This window comes from Zalophus californianus, chromosome 15 (genome assembly GCF_009762305.2).
Source record: "Zalophus californianus isolate mZalCal1 chromosome 15, mZalCal1.pri.v2, whole genome shotgun sequence".
Taxonomy (NCBI): domain Eukaryota; kingdom Metazoa; phylum Chordata; class Mammalia; order Carnivora; family Otariidae; genus Zalophus; species Zalophus californianus.
This window is the reverse complement of record NC_045609.1, coordinates 43,464,077-43,483,961: the sequence shown is the minus strand read 5'-3', so window position 1 is coordinate 43,483,961 and position 19,885 is coordinate 43,464,077. Positions and strand designations below refer to the sequence as shown.

The 19,885-nt window shown below is 36.0% G+C and overlaps 1 protein-coding gene across 10 annotated transcripts in view; it reads right to left on the bottom strand.

Moving 5' to 3' along the window:
* CCSER2 (coiled-coil serine rich protein 2) overlaps nucleotides 1-19,885 on the bottom strand; it is a 191,114-nt gene that overhangs the window by 93,864 nt on the left and 77,365 nt on the right. For 7 of the 10 annotated variants that reach the window (XM_027590133.2, XM_027590117.1, XM_027590125.2 and 4 more), the window contains 2 exons: nucleotides 14,748-14,838; nucleotides 4,629-4,791 (listed from right to left, as the gene is read on the bottom strand). In XM_027590133.2, the coding sequence (XP_027445934.1) occupies nucleotides 4,629-4,791; nucleotides 14,748-14,838 (254 nt within the window). Of the gene's footprint in view, nucleotides 1-4,628; nucleotides 4,792-5,309; nucleotides 5,464-5,488; nucleotides 5,646-11,537; nucleotides 11,576-14,747; nucleotides 14,839-19,885 lie in introns of those variants that run through there. The other 3 variants (XM_027590198.1, XM_027590181.1, XM_027590192.2) reach the window with 3 other exon arrangements.

The window sequence follows — 19,885 nt, the reverse complement described above, 5'->3', positions numbered from 1 at the left end:
AAAAAAAAATTGTTTAGTCATTAGCTCAACAAACTCCAAAATATATTAAGAGAAACACATCATAAACTATCAAAAGCTAAAGAAAAAGTGAGAATCCTGAACAATGCAAGAAAAATATGACTCATGAGAAGACATGCTGATTTTTCATAAGAAAGCATGGGGGTCAAAATGTTAAAGGGAAGATTGTAAACCAAGAATTCTATATCCAGCAAAATTAGTCTTCAAAATTAAAGAGAAATTAAAACATCATCATATAAACAAAAACTGAGAGAATGTGTTGCTATCAGACCTTCCCTACAAGATAAACTATAGTTGGAGACTTTAATACTTCCTCATTAATGGACAGAACTAGAAAAAAGGTCAGCAAGGAAATAGAAGATGTGAACAATACACAAACTAACAAAACCCAATAGATATCTACAGAACATCTACAGAGATTAAACTAGTAATCAAAAAAATTTCCACAAAGAAAAGCCTAAACCCAAATAACAGCATTGGTGAATTCTATAAGATCTTCCAAAAACAGAAATGAAAGAAACACTTCCCTATTCAATCTATATGATCATAATACCAAAACCACACAAAGACATCTCAAAAAAATAAAATTATAGGCCAATACTTATTATGAATATATACACAAAAATCCTCAACACAATACTAGCAAATTGAATCTAGCAATACATAAAAAGGATTATATACCATGACCAAGTAGAATTTATCCAAGAAATGCAAGGCTGGTTCAACATCTGTAAATCAGTCAATGTCATATACCACATTAAGAGAATGAACACCAAAAAATGATTATCTCAATAGTCACAGAAATATCATCTGACAAACTCCAACTGTCTTTCATGACAAAAACACTCAACAAAATATGAATAGAAGGGAACTTCCTCAACTGATAAAGACTACCTATGAAAAAGCAGTGCTAACATCATACTTAACAGTGAAAGACTGAATGCTTTACCCGTAATATTAGAAAGGCACAAATGTTTGCTCTCACCACTCCTGCTCAACACTATATTGGAGGTTCTAGCCATAGGAATTATGCAGGAGTAAAAAAAGAGAAGTATCCAGATGGGAATGAAAAAAGTAAAACTATCTCCATTCTCTGATGACATGATCTCATATACAGAGAATTCTAAGAAACTAAGGAGCCAGGAGGTTAAAGAATCATGTACATGAATGCTGGAGGCATTCAGGATTGCAGCAAAGCTTACAATGAAGAGGGAAAATAAGCCAAGGGTCAAGATTTTTGTGAGCGAGGGGTAGGGACCAATAAGGAGGATTTGATACAGCCAAATGCCCTAAGTCTCGAGGAAAGAGACTGAAGAATACTTTGATTAGAAGCAAATCAGGAGTGAGGACAAAGACCCCACCTCTAAACAGCAAAGTACTAGAGTGATTGGAAAATAAGAATCCTTCATATAAAAATACTACTATGGAACTAGTACATTTAGGAAAGAGTGAGATTTCAGTTGCAATCAGGAGAATGTAGGCAAAGGGGTAAAAAATGTGAGTTTGTTAGGATGTGAGAGAATTCCATACAGCATAATGAAAAGTACAGGGAAAGAAGGAGGTTGCAGGAGAAAAAGGAGTGAAAGCTTAGGCCAGATGAAAAGAGAGCATAGTATTATGATAAAAATATAAAGGAAACTGAACTACCAGTCCCCTAAATTATGGATAAGACAGATTCCTATAATTAAAAAAAAAAAAAAGACAATGATGGGAATTAAAGGACAGAAAGGAAAGGGAACTTACACTCAAGAAGTCATAGAATGGGAAGAGATACTTTTACACATGTAATGTCAAAAAGGCCCTGGGATTAGTGTATCCAAGCTTTTAAAAATCAAGGCATGGAGAGAAAAGAATAGTTTTAAGGTATACTGGAGAGTAAGCCTTGTCTTAAATGGGGTTTCCCTCTGTACCACCCAACTTCATAACTAGTTCTAGGGAATCTAGATAACCCAAACCCAGCTGGCCACCCGAAAGCCTGAAGGGATCAATAAAACGGTTAACCTATAACTATTCATGACAAACCAGTGTGCCCACTTGTTGGGAAGTTCTGCATTGAGTCAAATGAGCAACCCCCAAGAATATGGTGCATTTCTCTCTCCTCCCTGAGAATCAACAGTGTGATCCACAAATTACTAGTCCCTCAAAATACACTGTGTAAAAGGAATCTGCAGTCATATGTTTTACAAAATGGCTACATATTGTATCTTTTACCACATTTTGCAAAATCATAGTACTATATATATTAAAGGCAATGCAAAGTCCACTTTACAAAAAACTCATTTAATATTAATTTGTTTATTCCTGTACTTATTTGATCAGATAATTGCTCTTCTACACCTATTAACATCTAGGAATATGGTTTTTGGAAAATGTTCTTTAACTTTTCTGAAAGATGACTACTCAGTCTCAGCTTGATCATTCCCAGGGACAGAGATTACTACCTCCATCCAGGTAACTCCTTCCATTTGGGACAGTCTGATTTATAATCCCATTTTAAGCTGCAATTTGTCACTTGTTATCTTAAAATAGAGAGTTTTGCTGTTAGAGTTAGAGAGCACATCTATTCACTCCTCCAAATGACCTAGCAATCCAGCTATGAACTTAGTTCTCCAAAAATGCCACAGTACTGATATATGGTTTTGTACATGCTATTTTTTTCCATCTGAATACTCATCCTTCTCCTATAGAAACCACTCCTCTGCAATCTCTACAGTCACACTTACCCATTCAATAGTAACCTCCTTTACACACCACTACCTTAGACAAAAAACAGATGCTGCATGCTTCTGGAGTCCTATATAAATCACTTTAATTAAGGCACCCATCATCATTGTACTGCACTAATATTGTAATATACCTGCCTCTCCCACAGACTCAACATCCAAGAAATATTTACTACTCAACTTCGTATGGAAGAGGAACATGAATCTTCTACATAACCAATAACTGTAATGACTCCAACTGAGCTCATGCATTACATAATTGTTTTTAGAATCCTCAGAACAATGCTCTAAGAAGCCATTACCAATCCACAGCTATCACCTCTCACACTATTTCCAAATTCAACCCAGCTTGAGAATTTAGCACAGAGTTCAACATATAGGTTCTCAATGAATATTTGTTAAATGGATGAATAAATATTATCAGAAGTATAAGCAATTCATATTTTAGTTAGGCTTCTAAATTTTCATAAGTTGGCCTCAAATTTACCTTCTTATAAACCAACCATCAAAAGTAAGGGAAGCATAATCTTCATTATTTACAATCATGACTATCTTTACATCATATTCTTGCCTGACAATAACAACTCTGATGTCCACTCCTTATCAAAAGCTGCTATAAAAAAACAACAGCCAAAATAATGCCTGGAAAAATATATACTCCGTGTATTCTAGATCTTCTACATTTTATCATTTTATCCAATTATACCAACAAAGGGATCCTTAGTTAAACCTCATTATTTTGTGCCCATTGCAGAACTGCCTTTTCTCACTAGTCTAGAGTTCTTTGTAGCTTGCACTGGAGAACATAAGTAAAAAACTGACTTAAGGAATTTATCATTTCTACTTTGGGAAGCTGAGACCTGTTCACTATATCACAAAGTATTCCCCTTCTCTAAGAACTCATGCAAAGCAACTTCTTTCAGGTTTCTGTCTCATGAAAGCAAATCAGTTCAGGAGAAACACATTCTTTCTTATGTATAGAATAAATCTTGTAATGCATCAAGGTTTGTTCTTTGTTTTTGCTGCAAGGATTCTTAGAGCCAGTTTTTTTTTCTTACTTCAAGAACTATATGGGCCCACACATTTCCCTTCCATTGATTCTTTATCCAATTTTATTATCTGCTTGGTAACTGTGCCCCCAAATGATCTCAAATCCCTAGTGAAATGAGATGAGGAAGTGAAAAGGAAAAAAATTAATAATAACTACCATCACTGGGTGCCTACTCTAAGCCATATACTGCTCAAGCACTTCTGTCTCTCATCCTTGAACAGTGAGAGAAAGGTATTATTAACTATGTTTTACAGATGATAAACTGAAATAAAGAGGGTTTAAATAAATTATTTAAGCTCACAAAGCTAATCTGTGTCAGGCCATGGTTTGACCTCAGGTTTGACTGACTACAGAGCCATATTACATACCTTATCAAATTAAAAACTATGCTATGCTTCAAAAAGGAAAAGAATCCTGGCATTGTACAGTATCTTCGTTTCTAACAGTACTTGAGGAACTTTTAAGTTTTAATTTATTATATAAGCAAAAGAAGACAAATCACTTGGCACTAATTTCATATATTATTTTAAAAATAACTAACTTTAACAAATTCAACATATAATCATTCCCAAAGGAGAACTAGAAAATCACACCAAAATATGAAGTACAAATCGCAGACATAAATAAAATACTTTTATTTATGATAAAGCTAATGAAAAAAGATTTGGGCCAAAAGGAAAGAATTGGACAAATTATTCCAATTAGTACCATATATAATTTGAAATATTTTTTGGTGCCTCTAAAAACCAAATTAAAAAATAGTTTTGAGGGGGCAGGGGAATATTAGGATTCAAAATTAATCAAAAGATAGGGAATATAATCTAAATTAGACTCACCTGCTCAAGTCACTTTTTCCATGGTGATGATAGTGGTCAGGATGGCTGAGGTGGTAATGCTCCTGTCCACTCCACCTCTGGGGTGGCCTTTTCCAAAATCCTTCCTGAGACTGCCGAACATTTCTGTCTGACCGGTCAAAGCGGTTCATATTGTCACACTCCACTAGACAGATTCAAAAGCAAAACACTATAAACATGCACACACTCTTAAAGTTAACTACTTATAGCTTGATAATTAAATGCTGCTCAGAATATAAAAATGATATGCTAAAAACACCAGCCATTTATATTAGCTAATCACAAAATCAAAATATCCAGAAGAAAAGTAACCAGTTCTTTTGGTGAAAACTGAACTTTATAGTATTCAAACTGAAAATTATAAAACTTTCATATCATAGGCACTTAAGTAACAACTATCCCAGTGTTTTAAAACAAGCAAATTACCCTTGTTATCAACAGTATACATTTTAAACACCACTAATTAGTTTTTAGTGGTTTTCATCATTATCACTAGCTGGTTCTGACTTCAGAATGAAAATGATTAGAAAAAGTATAAGATTTTAAGTCTAGCAGAGAACTTGTTCCCAAAAATAAATGCCACAATTAGCTTTCACTGATTTCAAGAAGCACAGATTAAGTTTTCATCACAAACAAATCATATTTTTTTTAAATTAAACTCACAGTTTAGAAAGTAAGAAGCTTCAATATGCCTACTGTAGAGCTTGTTCAAAAAGTCTAAAATGTCACTGAAAACAAAGCCAGTACTTTGCCGCAACAAATAGTACACTCCCTGAAATCCAAATGCCACAAAAACACGAGAAGAACCTCCTTCAAACACCCCAAGCTTCTCCTTCACTTACCCAAACACTTTTTCCTCACATATCTGAGCACTCACTAAGAGAGTTACTTTGTACAAGGGAGACATTGTGTCGCCGGCTGCCTACTCAGACATAGTTGCATACAGGGCACTGACAAACAGGCCTTCCTTCCTGCTCAACTCCCAGCCCTCCCTGTGGGAAGCAAGCCCAGTTTACCCTGTGACTCCATCTTCGCTCAGTGGTTACATAGCTACTGAGTTAGGACTGTTACTAAAAATACAACTAAACACTAACTCAAGCCAGGAACAGAAAAGGTTTCTCTAGTCTTAGAATTATTACATGAGAAAGTTCAAATCCGGAATGCTTAGAATAAAGAAGCTACAGAAATCAATGTGATCCCCAATTTTAAAAAAATTCATTATTTAAGTGATTATTTTCACTTAACCTAAAACTTGAATTTGAAATAGGGAAGTGTTTCATTACAGTATACCAGATAAAAACAAACTACCCCACTCCAAAAAAGTAGTTAAAGTGCAGATGTTCAATTCTCATATACACTAAACTCACTGTAACATAGTTTCTTCTAAATGCATAATAATTTTGTATAACTTTTTAAAACACTTTGAAATTTTGTTTATAACCATTAAAGAAATCAATTTTGGGGGAAAACTATACATTTTATAGTTCAAACAAATTTAAAGAAAACATTTTCTAAAGAAGCCTTACATTTGAAATTATTTCAATTTCTTGTCATTTTATTGAGATAAATTACAATCTATTTTTTTTAAAGTTCATTATAGAAAACCTAACTTAGATAAAGACATGGTGACCATTATAATGAAAAAAATAAGGAGTAGAAGATGAGATCGGAAAAAAAAAAAAAAATTTAAAAATATCCCAGAAAGGCTTAAAACTGATTTTAGTTCACATTTCTATTACACGCAAAGACTCAGTTAAGCTCATCAAGTATTTCTACATGCCATTAAAATGTTACTTTAGTTTAAGCAATTCTATAAAGCTAGAGATAATCTGTATCTACTTTTATCTGAATTCATATTTAATTCAGGCAAGTAAAATTCCACTCCCCAAACAAGAAATTCTGTCATAATAAAAATCTGATATGTAATTAGGATATCATCAACACAGTGCATACAGAGTAGCAAGAAGCAAATGAACCAGGCAAATAGGCCAGGAGATGGGGTTAAATACTGTGGGAAATTAAAGTGCATAAAATTGATGTGCCACTTTTGTTTTTGCTAAAGAGGTTGTTGATACTACACACAGGCTACAAATTAAAGCCCCTTTATTGAAACAAGAACTCAACCACAGACACAATGGCAAATAAATGGTGGAAACAAACATTTGCCATGACCACAAAAGACTACTGGTAAACACTGAGATAGACGGGCCTAAATTCTCAGATAAAAGACTGCTCCAAGACTTTTTAAGGTTTCTGCTTATATAGTTGACCTTTGAACAATGTGGGTGTTAGAGTATGGGACCCCCTGCATAGTCAAAAATCCGTGTATAATTTTTGACTCCCCCAAAACTTAACTACTAATAGCTTACTGTTGACCGGAAAACTTACCAATAACATAGTCATTTAACACATGTTTTGTACATTATATGTACTATATACTGTATTACAATAAGCTAGAGAAAATAAAATGTAAATAAGAAAATCTTAAGAAAAAATACATTTACAGTACTGCACTGTATCAAAAAAAGAAAATATTAAGAAAATCATAAGGAAAATAAACACATTTACAGTACTGTCCTTTATTAATTGAAAAAACCCACATATAAATGAACCCACACATTCCAAACCTGTGTTGTTCAAGGGTTAACTATACTCCTATCTGAGGCATCCATCAAACATATATTTATGTACTTTAAAATGTTACTAAGAAGATAATGTGAAATAATATTAGTGGTGGTTTCTTAGATAAGATTAGGGGGTTCTCTGACAGAATGAAAGAAATAACATAGAGAAGAAAATGGAAAGCAAGCAAAATTACAAGATGGAGATAAATCAAAACCACTTCCATAGCCAATGATGGAACAGGACAAAGAAGACTAAGAAAGGAAATAAATCCCTCTAAACATGAAATACCATAAGGCATGATGAGGCAAACCAAAACATATCCTGGTTTGAAAAATTTTAACCCAGTATGTTGATCACAGCTCTCTACACACCAGATTTTGCCCTAACTATGCATTTAGGACTAGAAAATAAAGGCCCTGGGGCGCCTGGGTGGCTCAGATGGTTAGGCATCTGCCTTCGGCTCAGGTCATGATCCCAGGTCCTGGGATTGGGTCCCACATCGGGCTCCCTGCTCTGCGGGAAGCCTGCTTCTCCCTCTGCCTCTCTCTCTCTGTCTCTCATGAATAAATAAATAAAATCTTTAAAGAAAAGAAAGGGCCTGTGAAGGAGGTTTCCACGCCCAAAAGTAAGAGGCAGCAGATTTTAGTTCTTTTACTGTGAGTAGGAGTAGGGAAAGAGGATCTAATATAGATAGCTAACTGAAAGGTATGGGACTTGGGATGCCTAGATCTACCACTCATCACACTCATTTCTTCTGATTTGATAAAGGAAAAAATATAACACCAAAAGTAACCTAGATTATTTCTCTGATTATTTAAAGTCATAGGAAGGTAATGGATGACATAGGTATTATTTCCACCTGTGAATAACAATTGGCTATGAAGATGGCAGGAAGAAATTACACATTACAAAGCCTAGAAAGAATGTGCTTTGCAGGAGGTTTTACAGTCTGATCAGAAAAGCTCTGAACTAAAATTTGGTTCAAAAGAAGAAAAGCTCATCTAAAAAAATAATAATAATAATCGCGAGCCTTGTTATTACTAAACACAATTAGCACTGAAAAAGAAAGAGAAATTTCCAGAAGAAAACACAGTAACTGGAAAGTGATCAAGGATAATACTATAGAACTCATATAATTCAATAAAAGCAAAAATGTGGCCTTAGGAAATATAACACAGAATAAGTACAATTTAATAGGAACCATAACTTGCTGTGGTGTGGGATTCAGGAAGTAATTAGAAAGATACGTCTCTTCTTTTTTTAAGATTTTATTTATTTATTTATTTATTTATTTATTTATTTATTTAAGTGAGCACGAGGTGGGGGGGAGAGGCAGAGGGAGAGGGAGAAGCAGACTCCCTGCTGAGCAGGGAGCCTGATGCAGGGCTTGATCCAAGGACCTGGGGATCATGACCTGACAAAGGTAGACACTTAACCAACTGTGCCACCCAGGCGCCCCAGAAGACACCTTTTTCCAGAGAAAAGTTTAAAAACAGAAGGAGTAGATGAAATAGCACATGTAACAAGGTATATACTATGGAAACATCATAAACCTGAAGATTAAACTATAAATATGCCAAATGCTAGGCTTTAATCTGTCGGCAATGAGTGACTATTAGATGTTCCACAGCAAGAGAAAAAAGCCATACAATTGTGTTTTTGATACAACCTGAACAGTTCATTTGTGAGACACTTTAGAACAAAAAAGGTGAAAATATCAAATACTTAACAGTCTGCCAAAAGAAATTCAGAACCAAAACTGTTTCCTTAAGAGATTCCTTGACAAAGGTAAAAGAAAAAATTTAAAAGAATTAAAACAATTTTGTCTTTCAGATCCTTCCTAATCACAACTGAAACCTAAAGTCCTTTCTCGTTTTATTCTTTTTCCCTCATTCTACGCTCCTCAATTTTGTTCTGCCCCATCTCTCCCTTGACCCGTTTCCCTACCCTGAAGCTGGCCAGAAACCTCAGTCTCATTATCTCTTAAAGTTAAACCTCTTTCAGAAGAGGGAAAACCCCATAAGATTGATTTTTAAGACCTGGACTCATTCTAAGCTGAGAGTCATGGCTGCATGTTTTCTAAGATCTAAATAAGATTGGGAGAAATTTGCAGAGGAATTTAGAATAGTTTCAGGAATTGATAATCCAGGATCCCTATTACACATTATTAGTTCATATACTGAGGGAAACCCAGGTGCAAAAAATAAAATGGAAAAGGCACAGTGTGAAGAATCTGAAGGTCATGTAACTTAAGAACCATGATTGATTGTGTAGAAGAGGAAAGAGTTTTTCTTGATCTTGTAGGGTCAGAAAATTAAACTGAAGGAAAGCATACAAACTTATTTATTATATGTAACAGGGGAGCCTTCACAAGGAAATAAAGACCCAAAGAAAGAGTTAGAACAGTGTACTTTTTTTTAAAGATTTTATTTATTTGAAAGAGAGAGATAGCGAGAGCAGAAACACAAGCAGGGGGAGTGGGAGAGGGAGAAGCAGGCTTCCTGCTGAGCAGGGAGCCTGATTCAGGGCTCAATCCCAGGACCCTGGGATCATAACCTGAGCCGAAGGCAGACGCTTAATGACTCAGCGATCCAGGCGCCCCAGACCTGTGTATTTTTATGCTAGGTTTGATAAAAAGGGGTCAGTCATGGAGGAATATGACAGGTTAAGGAGTACGAGGTAACTGTAGTAAACTGAGGGAAACTTAGCAAGCCCTATTTTTTAGGATTCTTCTTGGGAGTCTCTTTGTCTTGGAATTAAGAATGCGCCTTTCCCGACAGATGTTGGCGGGGATGTGGAGAAAGGGGAACCCTCCTACACTGTTGGTGGGAATGCAAGCTGGTGCAACCACTCTGGAAAACAGTATAGAGGTTCCTCAAACAGTCGAAAATAGAGCTACCATACGATCCAGCAATTGCAAATACTGGGTATTTACCACAAAGATACAAATGTAGGGATCCGAAGGGGTACGTGCACCCCAATGTTTATAGCAGCAATGTCCACAATAGCCAAACTGTGGAAAGAGCCAAGATGTCCATCGACAGATGAATGGATAAAGAAGAGGTGGTATATATACACAATGGAATATTATGCAGCCATCAAAAGGAATGAGATCTTGCCATTTGCAACAAAGTGGATGGAACTGGAGGGTGTTATGCTGAGTGAAATAAGTCAATCAGAGAAAGACATGTATCATATGGCCTCACTGATATGAGGAATTCTTAATCTCAGGAAACAAACTGAGTGTTGCTGGAGTGGTGGGGGGGTGGGAGGGATGGGGTGGCTGGGTGATAGTGGGGAGGGTATGTGCTATGGTGAGCGCTGTGAATTGTGCAAGACTGTTGAATCACAGATCTGTACTTCTGAAACAAATAATGCAACATATGTTAAGAAAAAAGAAAAAGAAGAAGATAGCAGGAGGGGAAGAATGAAGGGGAGTAAGTCAGAGGGGGAGACGAACCAAGAGAGACGATGGACTCTGAAAAACAAACTGAGGGTTCTAGAGGGGAGAAGGGTGGAGGGATGGGTTAGTCTGGTGATGGGTATTAAAGAGGGCACATTCTGCGTGGAGAACTGGGTGTTATGCACAAACAATGAATCATGGAACACTACATCAAGAACGAATGATGTAATGTATGGTGATTAACATAACAATAAAAAATTAAAAAAAAAAGGATGCGCCTTTCCTCTGGGTATAGGGAGGGTACCTCTCACATAAGGGTTTTATGATCTGTTTCAGGGAAGGAGGGTGAGGTGGGGAGGAGGTCAAAGTGACTTTCTTGCTTCTGCCATTTTCTCAAACTCCTTGAGCTTAAACTATTCAATATGCCAGGTGCCATATTTTGGGGTAGTACCATACTGAACTCCATCAATTTTATAAGAAACTAGAAGAGGTTAGAAAAGGACTTTCAGAGGCTGTCAACAAAGTCTTCTCTATAAATGTAGATTGGGCTCTGATTCAGTTCTGTAAGGAAAGAAAGGATAAATCCACTGCAGACTTCAAGAGTAGACTAACACCTTTAGATAGCATTCAGGGGTAGATTCTGAAAGAGATGTGACCAGTCTCTCTTCTCACATTCTATAAAGGATTTTAAGGCAGAAATAGGATAAATATAGCCTCATTGCCAGACTTCTAATATTTGGAAAGAGCCTTAGAAAAAAGTAGAATACAATTCAGAATAAAATGATATTCTTCATATATCACAACTAGATGCTTCCACCACAGCCAATTAAACACTAGAGGAAGAAGTCTCTTAGTACACTTACAACAGCAGGGCACTGGAAAAACAAGTGTCCTGCATCACCTATGAAATAAAAGAAAAAATAAAGTAGGTGATTAATCAAAGTGTTCTGAAGGGGAGATCAAGTACTCAATTTCCAATTTTATCCTTGCACTCAAAAGATAATTTTCTCTAAATATTTTTTTAAAGATTTTATTTATTTATTTGACAGAGAGAGACACGGTGAGAGAGGGAATACAAAGCAAGGGGGATTGGGAGAGGGAGAAACAGGCTTTCCGCTGAGCAGGAAGCCCGATGCGGGGTTCGATCCCAGGACCCTGGGATCATGACCTGAGCCGAAGGCAGACACTTAACAACTGAGCCACCCAGGTGCCCCAAATTTTCTCTAAATATTAAAAGAAAATCTTGCAAATGTTTTATTGCTACAGGCACTATGATATCAACCTTAAATCCTACTATAGTTGTATAATCGCCCCCCTCAGTGTCACCAAGCAACTCAGTTATGGATATTTCTGAAAACTCTCACTTCCCAAATCCTAGCCCATAACAATCCAAGAAACACCTGACCAACAAACATTCTTTCCTCCTCTGTATTATCACATATGCTACCTAATAGGTCATGACTTACTACACAAATATAATTGCCAGATGAATATTCTCATGGCCTTTTCCTTGAAATCCCAGAAGATCCCTTATTCACAATGAAGTCATAACAAGCTTGTGTCCAAAGTCAAACCCAAACTAAAGATCTCAACAAAGTCTCAGACTTCTTGTTGGTAAAAATTCCACTGATATTGGCAGAATTAGTGATGCTGAACACACCAAGCTTCAGAGTGACCCATTCAAAACTCTACCCAAATTTGAATAATAGCCACCAAAACCAGAAGCTAAAGGGAATGAAAATCAATAGTCAAAAGTATATTAGAAAACTCCTTTAAACCTAGTACCAGTCCTTGTAACATTCCTATCCTCCCAATCAAAAAACTCAGGGGGGGGGTATAGTCATCCAGGACCTCAGAGCTATAAAGAGAACAGTCACTCCTTACTCCCCAGTAGTACCAAACCTGAATACTATTTTATGTTTGGTGCCTCAGAAGGCTACATATTTTAGACTTATGTTCTGCTTTCTTCAGTGTTCAGTTAGCTCAAAACAGTCAAAATCTGTTTGCCTTCTCTGAGGAAAATCTACAATATATATGAGATGTTATACCTCAGGGGTTCCCTACTACTTTTCATAAGTCCCCAACCAAGACCTCGAAGATTTTAAATTTCCCTATGATTCCAATTTTATCTATCATGAGGATAACTTTATGTTGTCCTCTAAAGATGAGGCAGGTTCTAATACCAATTCCTATAGCTCAGAAAGGGTATAAAGTTTCCAAAGAGAAGTTAAAATCTGTCAAAGTAAAATGCATTATCTAGGATGTGATTTATTTCAAGGAAGTATATCCCTCACTCCTCACTACCAGCCCTTAAAACTTCACATGAATTCTCCTAGATCATCATCTCATTTTCCCCCCATAATTGTCAATGGTTTATGTTTTCCCCCTGTTCTCCAGTATTTTTCCACTTGATCTCCCAGGACACTAATTTGGATTTCAACAGCAGCTATGCTTTCTGTCATCTACTGAACTGTTCTATTAGGAAATCTTTTATAGCTCCAGAAAGCACTGTACTGCAATTGTTATTTCCTTAAGTGCTTTCATTATTATTTCCTTGGGCCACTCTAATCCTGGGAGTTCTGTTGTTTTCCCTATTCTTCTTCCTGGATGTTGGCTGCGACTTTTCTTTCTCAGTTGACTGGAACTCAACTCTGGTTGCCAGAGTATCCCAGGTGACAGCAGAACCACGAGAAGGTGCTAGAGTCTCTACCCCTGTGGTAGAGTAGATATTGTTCTCAGCTCTTCACTCTCTCCTTTAGTAGAATTATATATTCAGTGTCCTCTGCCACAGAGTTTCTAACTGCAAACAGAATCCACTTCCCAGTCCCACTGGTAAATAACTTGCTTTGGCCAACAGATGTGGGCAGAAGTAACAGTGTGTTGGTTCTAAGTCAAGACCCTGAGATAATATATTTTCGTTTCTGTTCAACCTGTTGTCCTTTTGCCATCTGCCATGAGAGCAACCTGCTCCAGGTAATCTTGGTCTCAAAATGAAGAAACAAGGAGTAGATCTGAACTCAATCCTACAGCCTGAGCTGTCCCAGCTAATCTATAGATTCATGAATACGGAAAATAAATGTTTATTTTGAAAGCCACTGAGATTTTGAGATTGTTAACAGAGCATCCTGGCAGCATGGGGCGGGGGAGGGAGGAGTGACAAACATGAGCTCCTAGTACCTTCAATAGCACCAGAACAAACACCTGCCCTCTTCAAAATATCCCTGCATTTTTCTAGCATCATGTATAAAAAGGACTTCACCACCTTCTTTGGTTCATCTCTTGCCCCTGGGAGGCCTGAGAGACCAGGCAAATGTTGACTGACAGGGAATCCACAGATCTTCTGGAGCCATTCCTCTTTCCAGAGAATTCCCATTTCAACCCTTGCCCCAGGGGCTTTTTTAGGCTGCTATCTGATTCTAGATCAGTCCTTAAGATAGGAAATCCTACAAATATTAAGTCAGTGGGGGCAAGAGTACCTAGGCCTCTCTTGCATATGGATTGTCTAAATCCCTACTCCAGCATTACTGGGATCCAGAGAGGATGAGAGATTGGATTTGGGAGTAAAAAAAAAGTGGAATGATTCATTCAGAAGGTCACCATTTTCCCAGAATTAATCTTTTTAAAATTTTCTCAGAATTGATCTTTTAAAAATATTTATTCTTAGTAAAACTTATTTATCATAAGTAAAACTTAATGAGTTTTACTGCTGTATCACAAGTCAAATGATATCTGTTTCTCTAAATGTATTTCTTCTTAGAATCAAAATGAAAGGGAAGAAAAGCTGGATATGTACACAGGGGCAAAAAGGACACATCCTATCTACTACTTACTTTATAATATAGATATACAATTTTATTGGATCATACAGAATTATATCTAAGACCTACGAAATCGAGGTTTTAAACATTTAAATAAGTTTGCAAATGAATTTATTTAATATCACTTAAGACTGATTCTCAGTCTGAAAGACTTCCTTCACTGAGATTAAGAAGTTTGTAAATAATAGTAAATTGGCCCTAGACAAGCAGCTCAACTATATACGCCTCTGGAATTTCAATATTGTCCTCACTTACCATTTTCAAGAGGTGCATCCTCAGGCAGATCCACATCAAGCATAAGGTCATCATCCTCAAGGTCACATGATTCAAGATTATTCAGAATATCCTGTGAACAAAAGCAGTAAAAAATGCTATAACCTCCCTCAAGAAACGTATGTAATCGTTACTTTTGAAAACATCACTCATGATAGTCCGAATTTACTCAATGTTTGTGTTGTAAAAATAAATTTTTAAGATAAAAATTTTTTAATAAAAAAGATTCAATTGGTTTACTTGTTAAACTATTTGTAACATTCTTCTCCTACTCTTCCTCCCACCAAGAAATTTTTAATTCATTTTTAAAAACTTACACAATGCTCACTGTCCACAAGATGTTGTTCTTAGTACTCTACAAATATTAACTCATTTATTTAATCTTCAAAATAACTCTATGATTTAATGACTAGTATGATTACTAGAAATTAATGTACAGAGAGCCAAAATAGGATGCAAACACAAAAAGTCTACCTCCTGAGTCCATGCTTTTACCAATCTCCTTGAATAATCAAAGATGGTAAAGAATCTCCCAAAATTTACTCATATTTGGTGTGAGGTTGTGTTTGATTATATATAGGGATTGGACCACTCATGTAAATAACAAAAGCATTTAACTACATGATTATTCCATTTCCTTTCTTATGCCAAACCCACCTACTCTTAACTTCAGTACCACTATTACCTTGGCTTGGTTTGCCTTACTTTGTTTTTCTATAAAAGACAAATAGTACTGGACTAGTCAAATTGGTATAAGCAGCCACTCCTGGGCTCTATTTGCAACCTCGCCAGCTCTCACCTATCCTGAGAAAAGTAATGTTTTGCTTTCAAAGACTCTTATTCTGAAGTCAAATTAGCAAAATAAAAACTAAGTTTAAAGTCAGGACTTAGTTTGACCTGTAGCCTACTAGCAGATCCTTCCAATCCAAGAACTGATTCAATACTGCAAGACCTTTCATTAGTATATATAAAAAAAAAGATAAAAAAAATCCACAAATTTTTAAACAATTTAGAGATTATGGGCTTGAAAAACCATTATAGAAGGGGGATATCTACTTTATTACAGATGATATGAATAAAATTAGAATTTGTTTCCTATGTTGGGTATTCCATCCAAAACTTTCCAGTTTTGTGTTGTTGGCCTTCCTTCCAGGATGCACTGATGACTAAAGCAAATGGAATAATTGTTTCTGAAAAAGCAGAAACAAAAAACACCTCTGGATAATTATTTAATCTTGACACAAAAAGGGATTATTTCACAGAACCTCTTTCCATCATGAAATACCTGCTGTCCCTAATATATGTCTTCCTAAAAGCCAAGAAAAAAAAAAAAGATGGACATGGAAAAAAACTGGCAAGGCCATAATAGACAATTCACAAAATATAAAATAAACAGCCAATAAATATGATGTAGGAAAAAATGCTAACACCCATGGCGACAACACAATTGAAAAGAATCTAGTACTCATTAATATTGCAGATAGGATTAGATTCATAAACTTCCTGGAAGACAATTGGTCAAAATTTAACTAAAACCTTTTTATTTTTTTTTAATTATTCTTTTTAAAGATTTTATTTATTTATTTGAGAGAGAGTGAGTGACAGAGAGCATGAGTTGGGTGGAGGGGCAGAATGAGAGGGAGAAGCAGGGAGCGCGAAGCAGGACTCGATCCCAGGACCTGAGCTGAAGGCAGAAGCTTAACCGACTGAGCCACCCAGGCGCCCCTAACTAAAACCTTTTTAAAAAGACAAGTTCTTCCTTTGTCTTTTTAGCCCTCAGAAATAAACAAAAATATATGTGTAAATATGGTTATTGCAGCATTATTTAGAATGGCAAAAAAGTAGAAATGCCCAAGAACAGAAAAATGACTAAACACAAAGTATGACACAGTTATACAACAGAATATTATGTTTTATTAAAAAATAATAATGAAAATATATTTATAGACATGGAAAAATGTCAACTGGGGAGAAAACAGACTAGGTTGTTTCTAATCTTTTGCTCTTATAGATGTTTTGATGAACCCCTATAAGTCAAAAGTAAATTAAAATACATAAGTCTAACTGTATATTAAGTTTATGGCATTATACTCAAACTGTTTCAAGTGAGGAAAAATTTTCAAACTATTTTCAGTAATTATATTATGGATGGTAGTATGGTGTCATTATTCTAGTTGTGTATACATGGGTATAAATGAAAACGGTTATATTGGTGTTTGTTGAAAAGTGGATTCTCATATTAGGAAAAAGAAAAAAGGATGTAAAAAAACAATGAAATTAAATTAAAACCCTATGTTCCTGAATATAAGTGCAAAGTAATGGTATGAACACAAAATGTTTTTAATCTTAAATGAGAAAATACATTTTTTCCACTGAAAAGGCCTAGATATTAACTTAAAAAACTAGGTCTGTAAAACAGTATGTACAGAATTATACATTTTATGGGGAAAAAAAAACACTGTATAAATTCAAAGAAAAAAGTTGAAAGGAAGCCAAAACATGGGTTATGGAGTTTTTCTTTTGTTTTTGTTAGAGTACTTGCATTTTCTCATTTTCTGCATTAAGCACTGACATGTAGTTTTACTAAAAAAATCCTATCTCCTATAAAAACATTTGGCTGTCTGTGTATATATAAGTATGTGTGAAACAAAATAATGTTGGGTGCCCCAAGCCATCGCTGATAAATAAGGATGCAGCAAAGAATCAAAGGCAATAGAGAACCTCATTTTCTAAGTCCAGAGCAGGACTTACTTGCCTTGCTGAGACACACCAATCAGCAAAAGCAGCCCTGTCACCACTGCCAAAAAGATGTTCAACTTTTAATAACTAACTAAACCCTACATTTGTTTTGTGTTATTTTCTGTAGGTTTTATTTTATAATGAAAGGTTTAAAAATTAATCTTAAAGAATGAGAATGAGCCTGTTTCAATGAACGTAAAAGTAATAGAATAATTATGATATCACACTGAGAAAGTACTAAGAAAACCCAGTGGAAAAGGAAGGGGAACACAGTTATCTGTAGTTACAGGGAGAAAAGAAGAGAGGAAAAACCATCCACATTTATGCCTCAACTTAACACTCACAATAAATCACTGCATATGATGTTTCATAAATTTAGTCACGTGGGAAGATGGTCTGTAACATGGGGATAGGGGAAAGAAGATTGCATATGTACAATATAACTTCATCTTTAATACTGAAAAAGCCAAAGGATTATTATAATTTTCCATTATGTGAGATAATATGTACTTATGTTCTTTATATTCTTTTTTTCTGTAGTAAGCTTTTATAATATGCAAAACTTCATGTTGGAAAAAGCGTACCTTTCTTGGGATCAGCAGAGAAGTTCAAACCACACAAATCTAGCCTGAGTGTGGGAACCCATCAACCTGGCACATCCCTTAACAACAATAAAAACCAGAGCTATCTGTCCCTCCTAACTTCACTCAAACTATTCTGGACCACGTTGGGTACCTGCACTGCTCTCCCCATAAAGCATCATTATGTGAGTAATAAATTGTTTCATACCTTCTCAGTATACAGTCTTGACATCTAAACAAATTTGGGGGGAGGGAAGTAGACCCTGTCCCTCCATGTGGCAACTGAAAGACACACTCTCAATAACTCAACACAAAAAAAACCAATATATGGAAGGCACGTCTTTGTCAAGAGTTTAGCTAAACTACTCTATGATATTGCTGCCTTGGCATCCATTTAGTGTGGTCAAAGGACCTGCAGGGGTCTTGAACTGAAACTAGCCCCTCCCATGAGTTCATGCCCTACGTAACAGCCTCAGCATCAAAAGCAAATGTAAATTCCTGATATGACTTCTCCATAAGAAGCAATAATCACCCTGCTTCCCAGGGCCTTCCCCTTGTGTACCCCTTAAATAAGCCCCCATGGGACTTATAAAAACCCTGCTCTTTTTGGTTTGACTTGACCAATTCAGACTTAGTTCAGGAATCCCAAAGCACTCTAGTCATCAACCCTAATAAAGTCACATATCCCAGATCCTGTGACTCCCTATCTGCACTTTTATGGCCCCTTCAGGCATGCCAAATACTTCCTTCAGAACCTGTTAGTAATAAACGCTTCTCTATTTCAATTTCCTTTGTGGTCTTTTATTGAACTGGGGTTCACCATCCAACACTCCAGGGCTCTACTTCACAAATGTTAATTTAACAAAGTTGAACAACCCTCCAAGGCTACTTGTCTTCCCTCAAACAGTTCCTTTACAGTATGATAGTGGCTCAACTACCATGAAAGCCCAATGGATGGATATCTAAGTCTTAGCTTGTCAGAAAAAGCCTAAAACAAAGTCAAATCAGAGAAAATCTAAAGAACAAGCAAATATGGCCTCTAGAACATGGAAGAGGAGAATACCTTATCCATAAACAGTATGCTAAAGGCAAGGAATCAAAAAGCATAACCTATTCTAAGTGTTAGCAAATTTGTTTTTAAAAGACAAAAGTAAATACTTAGATTTTACAGGCCCACAGACAAACTCAGTATATTATATAGGTACTTATATAACCATTTAAAGTATAACCACCTAAAATATAAAAAACATTTTCCCCAAGCTGTAAAAAACAAGGTGGTTGGCCAGATGTGGCTTATATGACACAGTTTGCTGACCTGCTCAATGCAAATAATTGCAAGTAGTTCGTTAATAATTGTTATGGACCGAGTATCTGTATTTTCCCAAAGTTTTTATACTGAAGCCCTAACCCACAATATGAGTGTATGTGGAGGTAGGGTCTTCAGGAGGTAATTAGTTTTAGACAGGGTCATGATAGTGGGAACCCCATGATGGGATTAGAAGAGAAGAGAAAGAAACCAGAGCACACACTTTCTCTCCCCCCACCATGTGAGTATATAGTAAGAAGGTGGCTGTCTGAAAGCCAAGAAGAGGGTCTTTACCAGGAAATGAATTTGTCAACACCTTGATCTTGGATTTCCAGCCTCCAAAACTGAAATAAATGTCTGTTGTTTAAACCACTCTCAGTCTACAGTATTTTGTTATAGTAGCCCTAGATGACTAAGACAACACTCAAACAGAGAAGTAGATCTATATCGTGAACAACAATTTAGGCCACATTAAGGAGTTTGGACTTTATGTC